Source organism: Thamnophis elegans, chromosome 7, assembly GCF_009769535.1.
Source record: "Thamnophis elegans isolate rThaEle1 chromosome 7, rThaEle1.pri, whole genome shotgun sequence".
In the NCBI taxonomy this organism is placed as follows: Eukaryota; Metazoa; Chordata; class Lepidosauria; order Squamata; family Colubridae; genus Thamnophis; species Thamnophis elegans.
The window spans coordinates 79301294-79320728 of record NC_045547.1 but is presented as its reverse complement, the minus strand read 5'-3'; the positions used below and the strand labels follow the sequence as shown (position 1 = coordinate 79320728).

Below are 19435 nucleotides of genomic sequence, written 5' to 3'. Positions count from 1 at the left end.
ATCTATCTATCTATCTATCTATCTATCTCTATATCTGTATCTATATCTATCTATATCTATCTAGCTACACACACACACACACACTCCACACACCTTTTTTAACCAATCTTGTGCCTGGTTGTATTCATAACATATAAGAGAAGTGCAGGCAGAGATAAGTGTGTCATCAGCTTAGAGTCATTATGTTGCCACCAATGGTCAAAGCCTAACCTTCTTGAATTCCATTGACCCATATCTGTTGCCAATTTAGTACTGAATTTTCGTTGACTAGATTCTTGTGTATAGGCCTGTACAATGCAACCGTTTTGAATTGCAACTTAACATGTGGTCCTCATCCTTGCACTTGACAAGCAAAACCCACCACCATTCTTCCCGCGAAAGCTTAGAGCCAGTCATGTGATAGTTTAGGGGTTGGGCTAGAAATCAGGACGTTCTAGTCCTTCCTTAGGTATGATAGCCTGGTTGATGACTTTGGGCCAGTAATTTCCTCTCTCCCCCATCCCTAACCCATCTCTCAAGATGTTGTGGAGAAAAGAGGAGGTAAGATTATTAGAGGTATGTTCACTCCCTTGAGTTGACCAAACATATCAGCTGCCATCTTATCTGTGCTTCATTGCTGTGTGATGAGAGACTGCCATAAAGTGTGTGGAGGGGGAAGGAAGAGGGGAATGCTTGGAGACACGAAAGTAAGTGCGATGCCTTCTTGAAAGGCTGCTCCAAGGTCAGCCAATGCAAAGAAGGAAGGGGCCGCATACCAAACTGCGCTTGGAGTGGACTGACGGTTATGAAAAACATCTTGCCTGAATCTGATTGGTTACCCTGGGATGGGCAAAGAGAGAGACAGTTAAAAGAGGGAAAAGTTAGAACTTACGGATTTTGGCGCGCAATTCTCAGTTCTGGCTTTGCACTACTGCAATACACTGGGTCTCAAAGAAACTATACCTTTCTCAACAAATGGAGCCAAGGATCGTTCCCATTTAGAGAGATTTACGTTGTGGCAGGTCCAACAACTTAAGATAAAGATCAAATAAATTAATAAAGCTGGAGGGTAAACATTCTGTTGTCCTGGCTGTTTGATTTCACATCGCTTTGACAAAATTGGTTTCGAAGGCTTGGCCGTCACAAGGGCAATATAACATACTCTGTACATAAGCCTTTTGCTAAAGGAATATTTCTGAGGACTGGATTCAGCAGAGAATGATTGGCATGGAGGTTAACATTAGTTGCATTTTACTCACGCTAACATTTTTAGGGGGTGTCTTTTCTGGATCTCCCGCATGAACTTGATAAATATTTCCTGGTGGTGTCTTTTCCGAGATGTAGATTATGACGGCTATACAGATAAAAGTAATATACATTAATTTAAAGGGATTAAAACTATTCCATAAAGCTGAAGCAACTTGGGATTCAATACTTTGGTCTGCAAGGAGCTTTCCCCTTCCTCTTCCTCTTCCTCTCCATTATGTGAGTCGTGTAAGGCTCAAAGCTAGGTTTTTCTGTTCTTTAATAGATATATGTCCCTTTCAGCTCATTCTTACATGCTGTTTTAATACATTAAATACATTACGAAGAGCTTCTGATTCAGTTCTGCAGAGGAAGGATTGAGTCTGTTATCTGCACCCACATAACTGTCTGGTTTGGCTCTGCAACCCAACAAGGCAGACACAGTCTTCAGAGGATAATTAGAACTGCAGAAATAACAATGGCTGCCAACCTGCCTTCCATCGAGGGCCTGTACACTGCATGAGTCAAAAAGAGGACCGTGAAAATATCTACAGACCCTTCGCATCCTGGACATCGATTGTTTCAACTCCTACCCTCAAAACGAGGCTATAGAGCACTGCACTGAAATCTAGTAGACATTAAAAATCTACCAGGTTCAAGTGCAATTTGCAAAATGCAGAAGATTAATAGTAATGCAGACTTAGTAAATAGTTTGACTGTGTTGAGGGAATTATTTGTTTAGTAGAGGGATGGCATTTGGGAAAAAAAACTATTCTTCTGTCTAGTTGTCTTGGTGTGCATCTCCTCCTACTTATGACTGTATCAGTGGTGGGTTGCCGATATTTTTACTACCAGTTCGGCCGCGCTCCCACACATGCACACAACACTTCTGCTCATGCGCAGAAGCGCCCGGGAGGGTGGGCGGAGCCACCTCTAGACTGTATGACTGTATCTTTGTTGCTTGTATCCTTATGATTTATATTGACATTGTTTCCTAGTATGCTTTGATTGCTTATTTGTACCCTACGACTATCATTAAGTGCTGCACCTTATGATTCTTGACGAATGTATCTTGTCTTTTATGAGAGCATCTGCACCAAAGACCAATTCCTTGTGTGTCCAATCACACTTGGCCAATAAAGAATTCTATTCTATTCATTATGAAAGCAATGCTTTGAATTGATTTTTAAAGAATGGAGAAGAACTGTCAGCAGTACAGGAAGTGCTCGAATTACGATCACAATTGCGCTCAATATTTCTGTTGCAAAGTGAGACATTTGTTAAGTGAGTTTGCCCCATTTTATGAACTTTCTCGCCCTAGTTCTTAAGTGAATCGCTGCAGTTTTTAAGTTAAAAATATGGTTGCTAAGTGAATCTGTTCTCAAAATGTGATCACGTGACCCTGGGACAGTGGAACCGTCATAAGTATGAATCAGTTGCTGAATTTTGATCACGTGGCTACAGTCATAAGTTTAAGAGGCAGTTTTAGAGTTTAAAGTTACCATATTTTTCGGAGTATAAGACGCAGCAAGGTTTTGAAGAGGAAAATGAAAAAAAAAAAAAAGTTTTTGCACTCTGCAAACCTCCCAAAAACGGCCCGTTTCCCCCCACCCCAAAAGGCACGAATAGCTTTTAGGGAGCTTGCAGAGTGCTCCTGGGGAGGGTGCCCCCTCCCCAAAAGGAGCAAAAAATGGCCCATTTTTTTTCAAAAACGAGCCCGTTTTTCGTAAAAAAAAAAAAAAAGGCACAGATAATTATTAGGAAGCTTATAGAGTGCTTCTGGGGGCTGGGAGGGGGTAAAATTGAGTAAAAAACGGACCATTTTTTTTCAAAAACGAGCCCGTTTTTCGTAAAAAAAAAAAAAGGCACAGATAATTATTAGGAAGCTTATAGAGTGCTTCTGGGGGCTGGGAGGCGGTAAAATTGAGTAAAAAACGGACCATTTTTTGCTCATTTCTGCCCTCCCCAGCTCTCAGGAGCTCTCTATAGGCTTCCTAGAGGCTCTGCACAGCCATTTGGTGAAGGAGGTGGAGTTTCTGGAGTCAAAAAATACTGTATTCAGTGTAGAAGACGCAGCCAGATTTTCAGCCTCTTTTTTGAAGGAAAAAGGTGCGTCTTATGCTCCGAAAAATACAGTACTTTTCTCTCAGTTTGTTTCAATTTGGAATGGTCTCAAAGCGGACTATTGTAAGTCAGGGATGGCAAAAGGTGGTTTTGAACCAAACCAGGTTCTTACTTTGATTTGCCAAGTTGCCTTGAAACACTGGAGGTTCATTGACGTCAGTCACTTGGACCGTCAGAACCTGTAGTTCCATGGCTCCCGCCGAATCAGCCACAAGGATCTGCAGATCAAATGCGTGCGGCATCGTTTCATAATCTAGAACCGGATCGCCTGTAGCAACCACCTGAAACGATAAACCAAAGATAAATTACGGGCAAATACAAATTAAAATAAGTGGGTTTAAATAGGGGGAACTTCCCTGCTTCCGAAGGCCTACGAAGTATTTGGAAGTCAACTTATGATTATCCTGAAATACGGCGCAACCCTCCTGCTGGCTAACTGATTTTTGGTTCTCTGTTGCGCATGTGGGAGATGTTTGCCCATGCGCAGGGTGGGCAGGGGGTCGCACAAGCATGCATGGGGGGCAGGGGATCGTGGGGGTTCACATGGGGAGCGGGGAGGGTTCAGCCCCTCCCACCCCATTTTTGGTCCCAGGAGGTTGCAGGGAGGCCTGCTAGGCCCAAAACAGGGGTGGGTGGGACGTTGTGTGCATGCGTGGGGGTGGCGTGTGGGGGTGGCGTGCACGCATGCGCAGGACTGGGGCACATTGCATTATGGGTGTGAGCACACACACACACACACACACACACAGAGGATTGAAATGGTTAGCTCTCACTGTTTTATACTTTAACCATGTGTGTTTGTGCTGGAAATATCTAGATCTATTTGCCTTCATCTGGGCCGAAATGATGTACTCAATAAAGCTTTGCATTAAGACAGGGTGTCTTCTGACCCAGAACCTTCCTTAAAAAGCATGAAGCAGAGTCTTGGTCCCGGCAAAACTCCTTTTATTTACACGACTGAGAATTCCTTTCATTCACAGCCAGCAAGGCTTGGCAAACAGTCTTTTTGAGGAATGTTTATCCACATGAACCTTATCTCGTTCGGTAAATAGTTTCCAAGCACAGGGCAAGGCAAAACTTGGCACAGAGGCTCTTATAGTCACAAACAGAACTTTCCCCTCTTGACACGACCGAAGGAGTGAATTGTTTCCTCCAAAAACCCATTCCCCGTTCACTCCTCTTTTGTTTTCTATAGGAGGGGCCAATTCCCACCAAGATGTGCCTTTACTCTCAAGTCGAACCTGCTTTCTTAGTTGTTCTTGTCTTCTGGCAGCTCTGTGCATGCGCACACAGGGAACAGGCTCCAGCTGTTCCTCTGCCTCACTGCTGTCTAGCTCCCTCTCTGCCTCCGATGCTGAGCCCTCGTCTGAGCTTTCCTTAGCCCCAGGACTGGCCCATGTTCCTCCCCAACCTCCTCACTGTCCGAATCTGCTGCCAGTAGGTGAGCCACAACACAGGGGTGTCAAAGCTGTGGTGTCACATTGTCGTCACTTGACACATCACGACTTCCCCCCCTCCACATGTGTCGCGTGACGCATCCGGCTCATGGGCCGCGAGTTTGACACCCGTGCATTAAAAGATTGGATCGTCTGAGTCCTGCTTGCTTTAGTTGGGTTCCTCCGTTGGAACCTTGACCTTAAAACAGATCCAGTTCCCTGGATCCATTTATTGTTTACGTCCATGGCTTCTGCTGCTGAAACAAAGACGTACCTGGTACTGGAGTGGAGATATGGGGTTGATCCGGAAAGCTTTCGTGAGTGGATTTGAATTGACGATTAATGGATACTCAAACGGTATTGTAATGTTTGGCAGCAGATGTGGGGTTAGGTTGACCTGGAATGCATGCACTACGGTACCAGAAGGTGAATTTTCTGCAATATTGCTCGTTGCAGGTAAACCAGAAAAGCTGAGAGTTTCTCCCCCTATCAATTGTGGACAATAAAAACAGGGGGGGAAGCATTATTTCAAGGTGCAAATCACTCAGCATGTTCTTATCTGGCTTGGAGAGCTGCAAGGCCGATATCTGCAGAACTTTGCAAGGAGTCTCGAAGAGTCACGAACCAATTAAGCGAACTAATTGTTTCCTGCAAACTCCACTCCCCTTTCGCTCCTCTTTTATTTCCTCTGGGAAGGGCCATTCATCGTCCACCTGTGGCCTTCCTCCCAAGTCGACCCCTGTTCTTTAGCTGGTCCCTTTGTCTGGCAACTCTGTGCATGCGCTCACTAGGAACAGGCTCCAGCTGTTCGTCTGCCTCACTGATGTCTGACTCCAAAGGCAGCTGATAACTGTCATACGGCTCTGGCCCCCTCTCTGCCTCTGACATAGAGCCCTCGTCAGACCCTTCCTCGTCAGACCCTTGCAGCATAGCAAGCCCGGGGAGGCCTTTTGTGGGCGGCCAGTCCTAGCCGCTTGTGCCTGGCACTGCGGCTGAAGTGAACCCCCCCAAAGCCCCCGCCGCAACTAGAATAACTGCTGCCGCCTCCTCCTCCTCCTCCAACAGCACCACCACATTTGCTGCCTGATGCTGCGGCTGAGGTGAAGCCGCCAAGCTCCTGCCGGCGCCCCGCCCATGGCAGTGGCGCCGCCCCCTCTGCTCGGAGCACCTGAGCTGGGCACTGCATTACCCCTGCTGCCTCCTCCTCCGCCGTGCTTTTGAGAAGCCATGGGGCCTTTTTTCCCCCCTGCTCCTGCCTCCTCCGCTGCCTTCCTACTGGCTCCTGCAGCCTCATGGCTCCTCAAAAGCACGGCGGAGGAGGAGGTGGCGGTGGCAGGGGTAACGCGGTGCCCAGCTCAGGTGCTCTGAGCGGAGGGGGAGGTGGCAGCGGCGCCAGCGGGAGCTTTGGCGGCTTCGCCTCAGCCGCAGCGCCGGGCAGCAAATGTGGTGGTTCTGTTGGAGGAGGAGGCAGCATATAACTACATTTTAATCAAGCCCCCCACCTCCCGGTCAATGGTGTCCCGCTTTATCAATGTTAAAATCTGGTCACCTTATTTTTAAGGTTATATGTCTTGTTTGTCTATGTTTGTTTAAAAATAAAAACTTTTTTAAAAAAGGAAAGGGGAAAAGGAAACACAAAGAAAAAGAAGGAAAGAGAGCAAGGAAGGAAAAATGAAGAAAGAGGGGAACAAAGAAGAAAGGAAAATGAAGAGGGAAGGAAAGAGAAGAGAAGAGAAGAGAAGAGAAGAGAAGAGAAGGAAGGAAGGAAGATAATAATGAGAGTGAGGGAGGGTCTTAGGGAAGTCCCGCCTTAGCACTTGGCCACCACAGGTGCCAACATGAGTCCCATGTCACGCCCACCATGCCCCCACCCACCATGGCCACACCCACCACGACCACACCCACCATGGACACACCCACCATGGCCTTTATGACTCCTAGAGTGGTAAAGCCTAATTGATCAGGATCCATCCAGCTGGGATGACAGTGTCTGAAAAATTGGAACTACAGACCCCAGAATTCCCATTGACCCCGCCCACTTACTTTTCATCCAATAGGAAGGCTGGTCTTTTTCCTTTTAATTTTATATGCCTGCACAGGGTGGCAGCTGACCAAATAAACTCTTCAAGCAATTTACAGCGATTCACTAAACACGATTATAATCCCAATACATACTTAAGGTCCACAGCCAATAGCCATAAAATAAAATTAGATGAGTCTCAGCACAGAGCCAATTAATACGAGATATCAGTCCATTAGCTATAAAAGTTTTCTGAAATGGAAATGCTTTCGTTGGCTTGCTAAAAACAAACAAAAAAAAATAGCAAGAGAGGGATGAGATTATTTTTACTGCGTTATATTGATTGTCCCTGTTTCACGGTGCCTATATGAGGTCTTTATTGGAATCGGAATGCCTATAAAGCTGAAATCTTAGGATAAAAAGCAATTACATATCCAATGAAAAAAATACAACCTATCCTTTTCTGTAGCTGCACCTGACAAATTTCAAGCACCAAACCAATCAAAGTTTAAAACTAGTTTTAATTGGGCATAAAAGGATCATTGGTGCAGAATTACATTGGGCTAACTAAAACATATTGATTGCTGGGATTTAAACTAAGAATAAAAGGCTTAAGGATATATATCCGGAATCCCTTAAATTAAATTAAATTAAATTAATTATATCATCCCTGTTAAGAGAACTTGTGCATGCTCCTTAATTTTCTTAAATTTTGAAAATTAAGAATCTGGGTGAATTGTAAAGGATCTTCTCTGCATTGATTGAAAATGGACTTATTTATGTCTTGTCTCCATCCCGATGCAATGAATTACAGGGTCGTTAAAAAGGAAAACAAAAGTCTTATATTCTTGTTTGAGTGGTTTATTTCTAAGTTACGTTCTCATTTTGATTGTAACCTGTGCATTGGCAAAAGAGTTACTCGTGCCAGTTGATAAATTGTTGAAATATCTACATAAATTTTCTTTTTTTAAAAACCCTCACAAAGGGACTATATTGGAGTAACTTGGTGTCGCAGTTACCCAAAGATAAAAACTATTCTAAGAGATCTTTAAGTAGAACAAATCTCCATATTTAAGATGAATAAAAGTAGTCTCTTACCAGATATTTTTACTAATAAAACAATGAAGAAAAGGTAGACCCCATCTGGTGTCTTTCTGAAAAGGCAGCGATCCATGATAAACAGATTTTGAGATTGTTGTCTCAAGATTATTGCGACTCCTTATCAGGCAGTGCGAACGACAATCCAACAAAGCTTTTGTAGTAACCAAGGAGTTTCTAAAACACAAGCTTGTATGCTTTTCCATAAGTAGTTTAGTGATAGCAATCTGATATGAAGTTCATAGAGTAGAAGGGATAGCAAAGATGAAGTCACACACAAACACACACACAAATACACACGCAGCAGGCTAGATGTGATTATTTTAGTTAACTTCTCTTTGCGGTCTTAAATAATACATAGCAAAATAATGAAAAAGATGTTGAGACTCTAAAAAGAGCAACAAAGAGGATTAGGAGACTGGAGACCAAAACATACATAAAGAATGGTTGCTGGAACTGGGTATGTCCCATTTAATGAAAAGAAGGACTAGGTGTTAATACCACTTTACAAGGCCTTGGTAAGGTAAGGTAAGGCCACACTTGGAATACTGCATTCAGTTTTGGCCGCCACGATGTAGAAAAGATGTGGAGACTCTAGAAAGAGTGCAGAGAAGAGCAACGAAGATGATTAGGGGACTGGAGACTAAAACATATGAAGAACAGTTGCAGGAACTGGGTATGTCTAGTTTAATGAAAAGAAGGACCAGGGGAGACATGATAGCAGTCTTCCAATATCTCAGGGGTTGCCACAAAGAAGAGGGAGTCAAACTATTCTCCAAGGCACCTGAGAGCAGGACAAGAAGCAATGGGTGGAAACTCATCAAGGAGAGAAGCAACTTAGAACTGAGGAGAAATTTCCTGACAGTTAGAACAATTAATCAGTGGGACAGAAGTTGCCTCCAGAAGTTGTGAATACTCCAACACTGGAAATTTTTGAAGAAGATATTGGATAACCATTTGTCTGAAATGGTAATAGGGATTCCTGCCTAAGCAGGGGACTGGACTAGAAAACCTCCAAGGTCCCTTCCAACTCTGTTACTCTATTCTATTCTATTCTATTCTATTCCTATTTCTATTCTATTTCTATTCTATTGACAATTGCAAGACATAAACGCCAAAGGAAGTAGAATATTATTACAGGCTGGGATAATATATGCTTCAGCTAAAGAAGCTTTTTAGAATTACCGATAGATGATGTATGAGGCTATGGTTTTATGATTATTTAATGGTTTGTAATCTTAAAATATTACAATTTGTATGGGTATTGTTTTATTGTGTCTTATGCTGCCGCTGTGGGAGGCTTAGTCTCTGGCCGACTGAAGCAGTATAAAAGCATCTGTTCACAATAAACAAATAAACATTCAACATCAACAAGGTGAAATAAAAGCCACCATTCAGAGAGTGGTAAGTTTTGAAATCTTCACACAATCGTAGAAGTAAAAACAGTCAAAAGGAGGAATAAATGGCCGTAATTATCTGTTTCTGCCAAATCTGCTACAATTACGTGGAATTCTATAGAAAACACAATGCAGAAAGCAATTTCTCAGTCTTTGCCTGAGAGTATTTGCTCAGAGATGAGGTTGTTATTATAGGTAATCCACAAATTAGGACAACAATTGAATCCAAAAGGTATGTTGCTAAGTGAGACATTTGTTAAGTGAGTTTTGCCCCATTGTACGACCTTTCTTGCCACAGTTGTTAAGTGAATCACTGAAGTTATTAAGTTAGTAACACGGTTGTTAAGTGAATTTGCCTTCCCCATTGACTTTACTTGGTAGGTCAACAACTTTGCCAATAAAGTTATTCTGTTCTCTTCTCTTCTCTTCTCTCCTCTCTTATCCTATCCTATCCTATCCTATCCTATCTTATTCTCTATTCTATTACACTCTGTTCATACTCCTATTCTATTCCATTAATTTTTCTCTTATCTTCTATTTTTTATCTTATCATCTTATTTTATCTTTTCTTTTCACTTGTTGTTTTTGTTAGTTGCAAAGTCCTGTCTGACCCATTGCAACCACATGGACAACGTTCCTCCAGGCTGCCTTTTACCATCCTCCGGAGTCCATTTAAGCTCATGCCGACTGCTTCGGTGACTCCATCCAGCCACCTCATTCTCTGTCGTCCCTTTCTTCTTCTGCCCTTTGTCTTTCCCAGCATGAGGCTCTTCTCCAGGGAGTCCTTCCTTCTCATTAGGTGGCCAAAGTCTTTGAGTTTCCTCTTCAGGATCTGGCCTTCTAAAGAGCAATCAGGGTTGATCTCCTCTAGGACTGACCAGTTGGATGGCCTTGCAGTCCAAGGGACTTCAGCTTTTCTTATGGCTCAACTTTCACAACTTTTCTCATATTTTCTTTTCATTACTCTATTCTATTCCTAATTCTATGCTATTCTATTCCTTTTTTTTCCAGCTGGTTTTTTTATTTTCCATTTTCATAACATATAATCACATATATACTATTACATAGCCAATATCCTATTGTATTAAGTAGTAATTACATCAGTTCCTCTTGTCATCAACGCCCAGAAAGATAAAAACCCATTATTAGCTCTTCTGCTCTCCATACACCTCTTTCTTCTACCTCTCTCCTACCTCCTTTCTTCCCTCCATCATCCTTTCCTACTCTACTTCCCCTTCCCTTCTCCTCTCTCTGCATTCCACTCCTCCTTATCCTCCTCATCTTCCCCCCTTACCCTCTCTCCTATCCCTCTCTTCCTATCTTTCTTCTCTCCTCTGTTTCCCACTCTTCCTCTCATTGGTGTATTTCCGCTTCTGAGCAAACTCCATTCTATGTTGATGGTATTTATGCTTCCATATCAATATACTTAACTATGCTATTCTATTCTTATCATCCTTATCCACTCCACTCCACTCCACTCCACTCCACTCTACTCTACTGCTATCCTATCCTATCCTACCTTACCTTATCCTATTCTACTATGGTAAACCATGGGGGAGCATCTGATCTAGTCATAAAGTGCTTGAGTAGGATATATATATACAAAGAGAGAGAGAGGGAGGGATGACAGAGAGAGAGAGGGAGAGGGAGAATACTATTGTAGAATATAAAGCAATCATAACAGGCATTGCAACCAGAGCCTAGCTGGTGAATATTTGCAACAGCTTCATGCATTAACAAATTTGAGCATGGATCATCCCTGAAAATGTCACTGCTGACATGTTTCAAAAAAATAATAATATTTTGAATATGTTTTGTCTTCGAGCACATTTACTAGAGAGGAAGACTGCATTCTGAATGACTATTGGTCTGCTGTTTCTTCATTTTTGGTCATTGTTAGCAATAGAAATTCCAAGTGGGAATTTGTTCCAAACGCCAAATTTATATGATTGTGAAATGAAGCAGTGGTATGGCCTGCATTGGGGAAAACTTGTGCATTTCTCCTCATCAAATTCCCCGATTCTCAGATTTAGGAAATATTGCCACCTAGTGCCACAAAGCCTGACTTTTACATTTCGAGTAATCTTCATAAAGCAATAATAATGCACTCTCAACTTTTTGGTCCTTCTCAAAAGGAGATTATCTTTCAATGAAATAGTCTTTTCTCTTCTTTGGGTGAAAATACTTGATTTTAAGCAAAATGAATCATTGATAGCAAATGGTTACTTTCTGATGCATATTTCAACCATGGCTTTTAAAAAATTAAAGTGCCCACAGGATGTAAACTGCATGTGCCCTGAACTTTAAAAATCATAACCAAATGTTTTTGTAGATAGTACATGTTAACTTAAACATTATAATCTGATTTTCAGCCAAATGGAAGGAAGAAATATTTGATGATAAAGCACAAGTGGTGGGTTGCAGGCGGTACGCCCCGTTACAGGCATACCGGAGCCTGCCCGGAGCACCGGATACCCTTTCGGTACGGTGCTCCGGAGGGCCCACCAGTTTGCTTCATGCTCTTGTCTTTTAAGCATTCTGCGCTCCGCGCACGGCACATACAGCACCTGCGTGATGCCCCATTGAGCAGCTGGAGCATCACAGAGACTCACGGAGGCGGTAACACCCATGCGCGTGCACTGCACGTGTCCATGTGGACGCCGCTGGGCCCGTTCCAACTGTACTGGTTGAAACAGGATCCGGAACCCACCACTGTAAAGCACCCTTTACGGGGTGGAATCTGAAGGGCAACTGAATAGAGGTGAGTGATTAGTGGCTGGATGACCTTCCTGTCGCCAAGGCGGAGTTATATCCAAAGCACCCTTATGTGGGGTGGAATTCTACTGGATGCAATAATAGTAAGAATATTAATTGGGGAGTTAATTTCTACCTAGTGTCTTGAAGATATTGTAGTAATTAGGTGGTTGTTAGTTGCGAACAGTGGTAGGTTCCTACAGTTTCGGACCTTGAGAAGATACTCACAACTGAATAAATGCACCTTGCACTAAAGTAATTAAATTACATTCCTTTTGTGGCAGAATTATTATGGGAAACAATTAATAGATTTAGGGAAAGGTGCATAAAAAATTCCGAAAACAATAATTAACAGCGAAAGGGAGAAAGGCTGGGCTGGCATAATTTACTAAAACAAAATTAATGTAACCATATTCTAGCTCACCAAATTTGGCAAGGGGTGGGGATGGTTGATGGATTTTCACAAAGAAAATCTATGTGATAGCTAAGAGTCAGAACTGATTTAATAGCATGTAATAATAATAATAATAATAATAATAACAACAACAACAACAACAACAGTCAACAACAACAACAACAACAACAACAACAGTCGACAATTTGATTAGTGGGTGCAACGCCATGACCACCACCTACAATGCCATGACCACGTTCCTAAAATCATTCACTGGAAATTGATTTTGATTTTTGATTTTATTATATTTATATGCCAGAAGTTTGCATTTGAGTACAGCAAAAACCACTGGGACCATCAGGTTGAGAAGGTTTTAGAGAATGAGAAAGTCAAGATCTTGTGGGACTTCAGAATCCAGACTGACAGGCACTTGGCCCACAACACACCTGACAATAGTTGAAAAGAAAAAAGTATGGTTCGTTGACATTGCAATACCTGGAGATGCACGAATTGAAGTTAAACAGCAAGAAAAAATCACAAAGTACCGGGACTTGCAAATTGAAGTTGAGCGACTGTAGAAAAAGAAATCATGTGTTGTCCCGATTGTAATTGGAGCCCTTGGAGCAATACCTAAAGGGCTACCTTGCTATTTGGAAATTTTAAATTTATCAGACTTGAACATTCTGATTCTACAAAAAACTACCCTACTTGGAACAGCTTATATCCTCCGACGTTACCTTAACAGTTCCTAGGTCCTTGGTTAGGACTCGAGCTGTTGAGTTACCAACCAGCCCCAAAGGCTGTGAGTCTCACCAAAGATTAACATAATAATAATAATACACCAGTCATCACACTGGTTGAGAAAAATAAGGTTACAATCATAGGCATTGCAATACCAGGTGATAGCAGGGTCGCCGAGAAAGAACATGAAACAATCGCAAAATACCAGGACTTAAAAACCGAAATTCAACAATTATGGCACAAACCAGCAGTGGTAATTCCAGTGGTAATTGGCACACTGGGTGGTATTCCAAAAGCACTGGAATTACATTTAAAACAGTTAAAAATTGACAAAATCACCATCAGTCAAATGCAAAAAGCCGCACTGCTTGGATCTGCACGCATATTACGAAAATACGTTACGACGTCCTAGGCCCCTGGGTGGGGTCCGACAAGTAACCAATGCCAAATCTGGCAAAACAACTGGCCGCTGTGATACAATTGTATAATAATAATCTCTCTCTATAAAAATGGCTGTTTGTGTGTATGTTCCAGCATAACTCCATAACGCCTTGAGCAATTTGAACCAAACTTGGTACACAGATGACTTACTCTCTGGAAACAAATACTGTGGGGATAAGACACCCCTAACACCCTCGTGTGTGCGCGCGCTGTTAAGATACAGCCTGTTGTGCCTTTAAATGGCTTCTACTGTACTGAGGTACCTTTGGTTCTGTTAAAATACAGAATGGCTTCACAATGTTGGATTTTCCCCCTTAACAGAGGGAGCTGCCTTGTGGAGACGTGGGCTCCCTCTGGTAAGGGGGAAAATCCAACATTACAAATTATGTTCGGTCTGGACATTTTCTCCCTATAAATAAATACCCGGACAATGCTGGGTTATCAACTAGTCATGTTATACAAAAGATATGACCACAATGTATGTTGCTAAGTGAAACATTTGATAAGTGAGTTTGCCCCATTTTATGACTTTTCTTCTAATGGCTGTTAAATAAATCAATGCAGTGAAGTGAGTCACACGGTGGTTAAGTGAGTCTGGCTTCCCCCAATGACTTTGCTTGTCAGAAGTTCGCAAAAGAGGATCATATGACTTCAGGACACAGCAAGAGTCATAAATAGGAGAGTTGCCAAGAGTGTGAATTTTGATGATGTGACCATGGGGGTGCTGCAATGGTTGTGTGAGAAACGGTCGTAAGTCACTTTTTTCAGTGCGTGGCTTGGCGGGCATGGCTTGGCGGGCATGGTTGGTGAAGGATACTGTAAAATCCCCATTTCCTCCCAATCAGCTGGGACTCGGGAGGTAGAGAATAGATGGGGGCAGGGCCAGCCAGAGATAATATTTACCAGTTCTACAAACTATTCAAAATTCCTGCTATGGGTTCTCCAGAGGTGGTCAGAACCTGCTGAATACCACCTCTGGTTAATATCCGTTCCTCCCTTTAAGTCAGGGGTCCCCAACCTTGGCAACTTGAAGTCTTGTGGACTTCAGGTCCCAGAATTCCTCAGCCAGAGGAATTCTGGGAGCTGAAGTCCACAAGACTTCAAGTTGCCAAGGTTGGAGACTCCTGCTTTAAGCAATCAACGGATTATGTTACCTAGTAATACAGGAAGTCCTCCACTTTTCAACTCAGCTATTCATCTAACCATAGCTGGGGGGGGGGGGGGGGAAATCAACTTTACACAGCTATTCCTCCAACCTTAGCCAAAGAAATCCAAGCTTACCTTCATGTCAGATGCCTGCGATAGAATCTGAGGTTAAGTGCCAAAACCAGTTCTCTAATTCCCACTGTTGGCCATGGTCATTTGAAGATAACCTCCTCCTCTTCCAGCAGCACTTTATCCTCTAAACCTGGAGTGTGAGAAAAATAGGTCTCTGGCACCTGTCTGGCTTTGCTGGCAATTTGAAGATCAAAAAGCTGATTGTGTAGAATGCCGAATTTCTTTGGTTTTGGTTTATTGTATAATGTGAATCCAGCCAATGTGGTTTATATGTTACCATTCACAATTTATGACAAAGCGCACTCTCTGCCTTTGGCCATTTACAGCATACTACAACTATGACAGTCGTATTTTTCTTAAACCCAGAAAAAGTCTATCTGTCTGTCTATCCATCCATCCATAACTGTATGTATGTTTTTCTGCCTCCATCCATCGTATGTATATACTGTATGTTCCTCTATCTATATATCATCTATGTATCTATGATCCATCAATCCCTTCCTTCCTTCCTTCCTTCCTGTCTGCTTATCTATCTATCTATCCATCCATCCAGCCAGCCCTATATCTGTCTGTCTGTATATCTATATGTCATTTATGTATCTATGATCGATGAATCCATCCATCCCTTCCTGTCTATCAATCTATCCATCCATCCTATAGCTGTCAGTCTGTCTATATCTATGTATCATCTATGTATCTATGACCCATCCATCAATCCATCCCCTATCTATCTATCTATCTATCTATCTATCTATCTATCTATCTATCTATCTATCTATCTATCATCTATCTATCCTGTCCTACATCTATCTGCCTATATCTATGTATCATCTATGCATCTATGACCCATCCATCAATCCATCCCCTCCTATCTATCTATCTATCTATCTATCTATCTATCTATCTATCTATCTATCTATCTATCTATCTATCTATCTATCCTGTCCTACATCTATCTGCCTATATCTATGTATCATCTATGCATCTATGACCCATCCATCAATCCATCCCCTCCTATCTATCTATCTATCTATCTATCTATCTATCTATCTATCTATCTATCTATCTATCTATCTATCTATCTATCATCTATCTATCCTGTCCTACATCTATCTGCCTATATCTATGTATCATCTATGCATCTATGATCCATCCATCCATCCATCCATCCATCCATCCATCCCTTCCTATCTATCTATCTATCTATCTATCTATCTATCTATCTATCTATCTATCTATCTATCTATCTATCTATCATCTATCCTGTCCTATATCTGCTGTCTATATCTATGTATAATTTATGTATCTATGATCCATCCATCCATTCATCCCTTCCTTCCTTCAATCGATTGCAATCTATCACCTATCTATTCTGTCCTTTATCTGTCTGTCTGTCTGTATCTACCTACCTATTTATACCCATCTACTTATCTATCATATCCATGCCACCAGCCTGCTTACCTTCCCTTTTATCTATCTCTCGTCGTCACTTATAAAGCCCTACATGGTATTGGACCTGGGTACTTGAGAGACCGCCTCCTGCCGATTACCTCCCAGAGACCCATTAGATCCCACAGACTAGGCCTCCTCCGAATTCCATCTGCCGGCCAATGCCGGCTGTCAACTACCCGGAGGAGGGCCTTCTCTGTGGCTGCTCCGGCCCTCTGGAACGATCTCCCCGTGGAGATTCAGACCCTCGCCACCCTTCAGGCTTTCCGTAAAGCCGTTAAGACCTGGCTGTTCCAGCAGGCCTGGGGCTGCTGAGTTCCATCCCCACTCAAACTGGTCTGCTTGTTGAGACCTTTTAAATTGGTTTTGTATTGTGGTTTGTTTTTGTTTCCTTTCTTTTTGTATTGTTCCCCTTCCCTTTCGGTTTTGTTAGCCGCCCTGAGTCCCTCGGGAATAGGGCGGCATACAAGTTGAATAAAACCTCAAACCTCTCCCTCTTCTACCTACCAGCCTACAGTATATCCATTTATATTGAATCAATCAATCAATCAATCATCTCTCTTTCTGTCTCTCTCTCTCTCTCTACCTACCTGTAGGCCATGCCTTGACGGAAATGAGGCAATAAATGATCTTGTGTAGAATTACATGGGAATCCTGCATCTGGTCACGATGGTTCCACCACAAAACTGTGTTCGACTAAAGGGCGCTCGACGAAACCGCGTAGCTGACGTCATCACAGGGCGACAACAGCGCAGAGACAGAAGCACGCTGTAAACGCTAAACCTAAAATTAACCCCTAAACCTAAACCTAACCCCCCTAAACCTAATCCTAACCCTAACCCTTAACCTAACCCTAACCCTTAACCTAACCCTTACCTTAACTTGAATCGGCTTGCTTTCAAAGCGCTATTTAAAGCGCCCTTCTTTCTCCGCGCTCGCTGTTGTCGCCCTGTTGATGACATCAGCGACGCGGTTTAATCGGGCGTGCTTTAGTCGAGCGCGGTTTTGTTGTGCCACGGGTCACGATCTGTTTTGATTCCAATGAATTCCTGAGCACGAAAGAGGAGGCAGCCTTACCTGGGGTCTCTGGTGTCGAGAAGGCTTGAGTCTCTGCCTTTTGTTCCTTTGCTATTAACTCCTACTGGATCCGCTGGAAATCTAACAGGCAGAAAAAGCAGCATCCAATTTAGCGGATGTAAACGCTCTCCAGGCTGCCATGCCTGAAGACAAAAAAAACTAAACTCCCTAAACAGTTCATCCTTATTTAGAAATCTGCAGCTCTAATAGACAGGCCGAGCGGTGTCTCTGCAATGTTTGCACCGGTTTTAATATGGCTGTGATTAAATTTTGCATTATTAGGGAAAGAAAGACGGTGTGTATCACTCCCGGACTCCAGGTAAACGTAGTGCTGTGGTCCGCCAGTAACCAGCGGAGTTGGCAGCGGATTCGGACAGTGAGGAGGTTGTGGGGAAAGATGGGCCAGTCCTGGAGTCTGGGGAAGGCTCTGTGTCGGAGGCAGAGATGAGGCCAGGGCCGTCCAACAGTTATCAGCTGCCTTCAGAGTCAGACATCACCGAGGCAGAAGAACAGCTGGAGCCTGTTCCCAGTGTGCGCATGCGCAGATTTGCCAAGAGAAGGAAATAGCTAAAGAACAGGGGTCGACTTGGGAGTAAGGCCACAGGTGGACGATGAATGGCCCCTACCAGAGGGAATAAAAGAGGAGCAAAAGGGGAGTGGAGTTTGCAGGAGACCATTAGTTCACTAATTGGCTCGTGACTCTCCGAGACTCCTTGCCAAGTTTTGCAGATATCGGCCTGGCAGCTCTCCAAGCCAGATGAGGTCTGTGACTGTAAATCCTCCCTTGAAAGACTTTGCTGGATGCGAATGAGCAGAATTCAGTCAATTAATAAAAAGGGTTTTTTTTGTCGAGACAAGGAGTTTGCTTCATGCTCTTGGGAAGCCTCAGTCAGAACATTTAGCTTCAAGAGATCCCAAAATGTTTGTCTGAACTGACACACTTAAGCAAACGTTGCTCAGGGAACATTATATCTTTGATTCAAGATTTATTTTATGCCTGGTGAAAGTCGCAGTTAACAAGCCGAAAGCAGATTAATGCACCTTGGGTTCCTACAGGCTGAAGGAAACAAAGTGTTTTTTCTTTTTAAAAAAAGCACATTATATTTCGGGAAAAGAGAATGGACAGCGAGAGTTGGCGGCTCGTACAAGTATGGTCGTCTTCGACTTACGACCGCCATGGAGCTCAACATTTCCGCTGCTAAGTGAAACATTTGTTAAAGTGAGATTTGCCTTTTTTTAAAGACCTCTCTGGCCGCAGTTGTTAAGCGAATCATTGTCGTTGGTAAGTTGAGTCACACGGTTGTTAAATGAATCTGGCTCCCCCGTTGAATTTGCTTGCGAGAAGGTCGTAAAAGTGGATCTCAGGATGTTCCCTAGTTGGGTCATTGAAATGTCTGCAAGAAAACCAGCAAGCACAGAGGGTACTGAGAACCTCAGTTGCCTTTCCTCCTCCTCCCCTTCCTCCCTCTCCACTCTGCAAGCCTCATTTTCTTCCAGAGCTGATGACGTTACGTAGCTGGGTCATGAAATGTCTGCAAGTAAAACTCCACGCTCACTAAGGACCCCACAGTTCTCCACTTCCAACCCTTGCTTTCTCCTCCACTCGGCAAGCCCTCCCCCCACCCCACATTCCAGCCCTGGAAAGTTGTGTCATGAAACTGCAAGAAAATCCCCAAGCTTAGAGAGCACCATAGTCCTTTTTTTCTCCTTCTCCTCCATGCAAACTCCACTCCCTTCTAGCCCTGATGATGTTCCCTAGTTGGATCATGAAACGTCCTCCAGAACCCTCCCCCACCTCAGAGAGCACCAAGGACCCGTCAGCCCTCCTCCTCCTCTGTGCAAACCCCTTCTCCCTCCTACCCCTGATGATGTTCCCTAGTTGGGTCATGAAATGTCCTCCAGAAAACCTCAAAGGGGACCAAGGACCCCACAGTCCTCGTCCGCCTCCTCTCCACAAACCCCACAACCTTCTAGCACTGATGATGTTCCCTAGTTGGATCAT

General features: G+C 43.2%; 1 protein-coding gene across 1 annotated transcript in view; it reads right to left on the bottom strand.

Moving 5' to 3' along the window:
• Nucleotides 1-8011, bottom strand: part of CDHR3 (cadherin related family member 3) — a 34276-nt gene extending 26265 nt beyond the window's left edge. Inside the window, 4 exon segments of the mRNA XM_032220753.1 lie at nt 1239-1333; nt 3461-3629; nt 5059-5270; nt 7903-8011. Coding sequence (XP_032076644.1) covers nt 1239-1333; nt 3461-3629; nt 5059-5270; nt 7903-7978 — 552 coding nt within the window. The 5' untranslated portion in view covers nt 7979-8011.
• Nucleotides 8012-19435: the final 11424 nt, after the last annotated feature.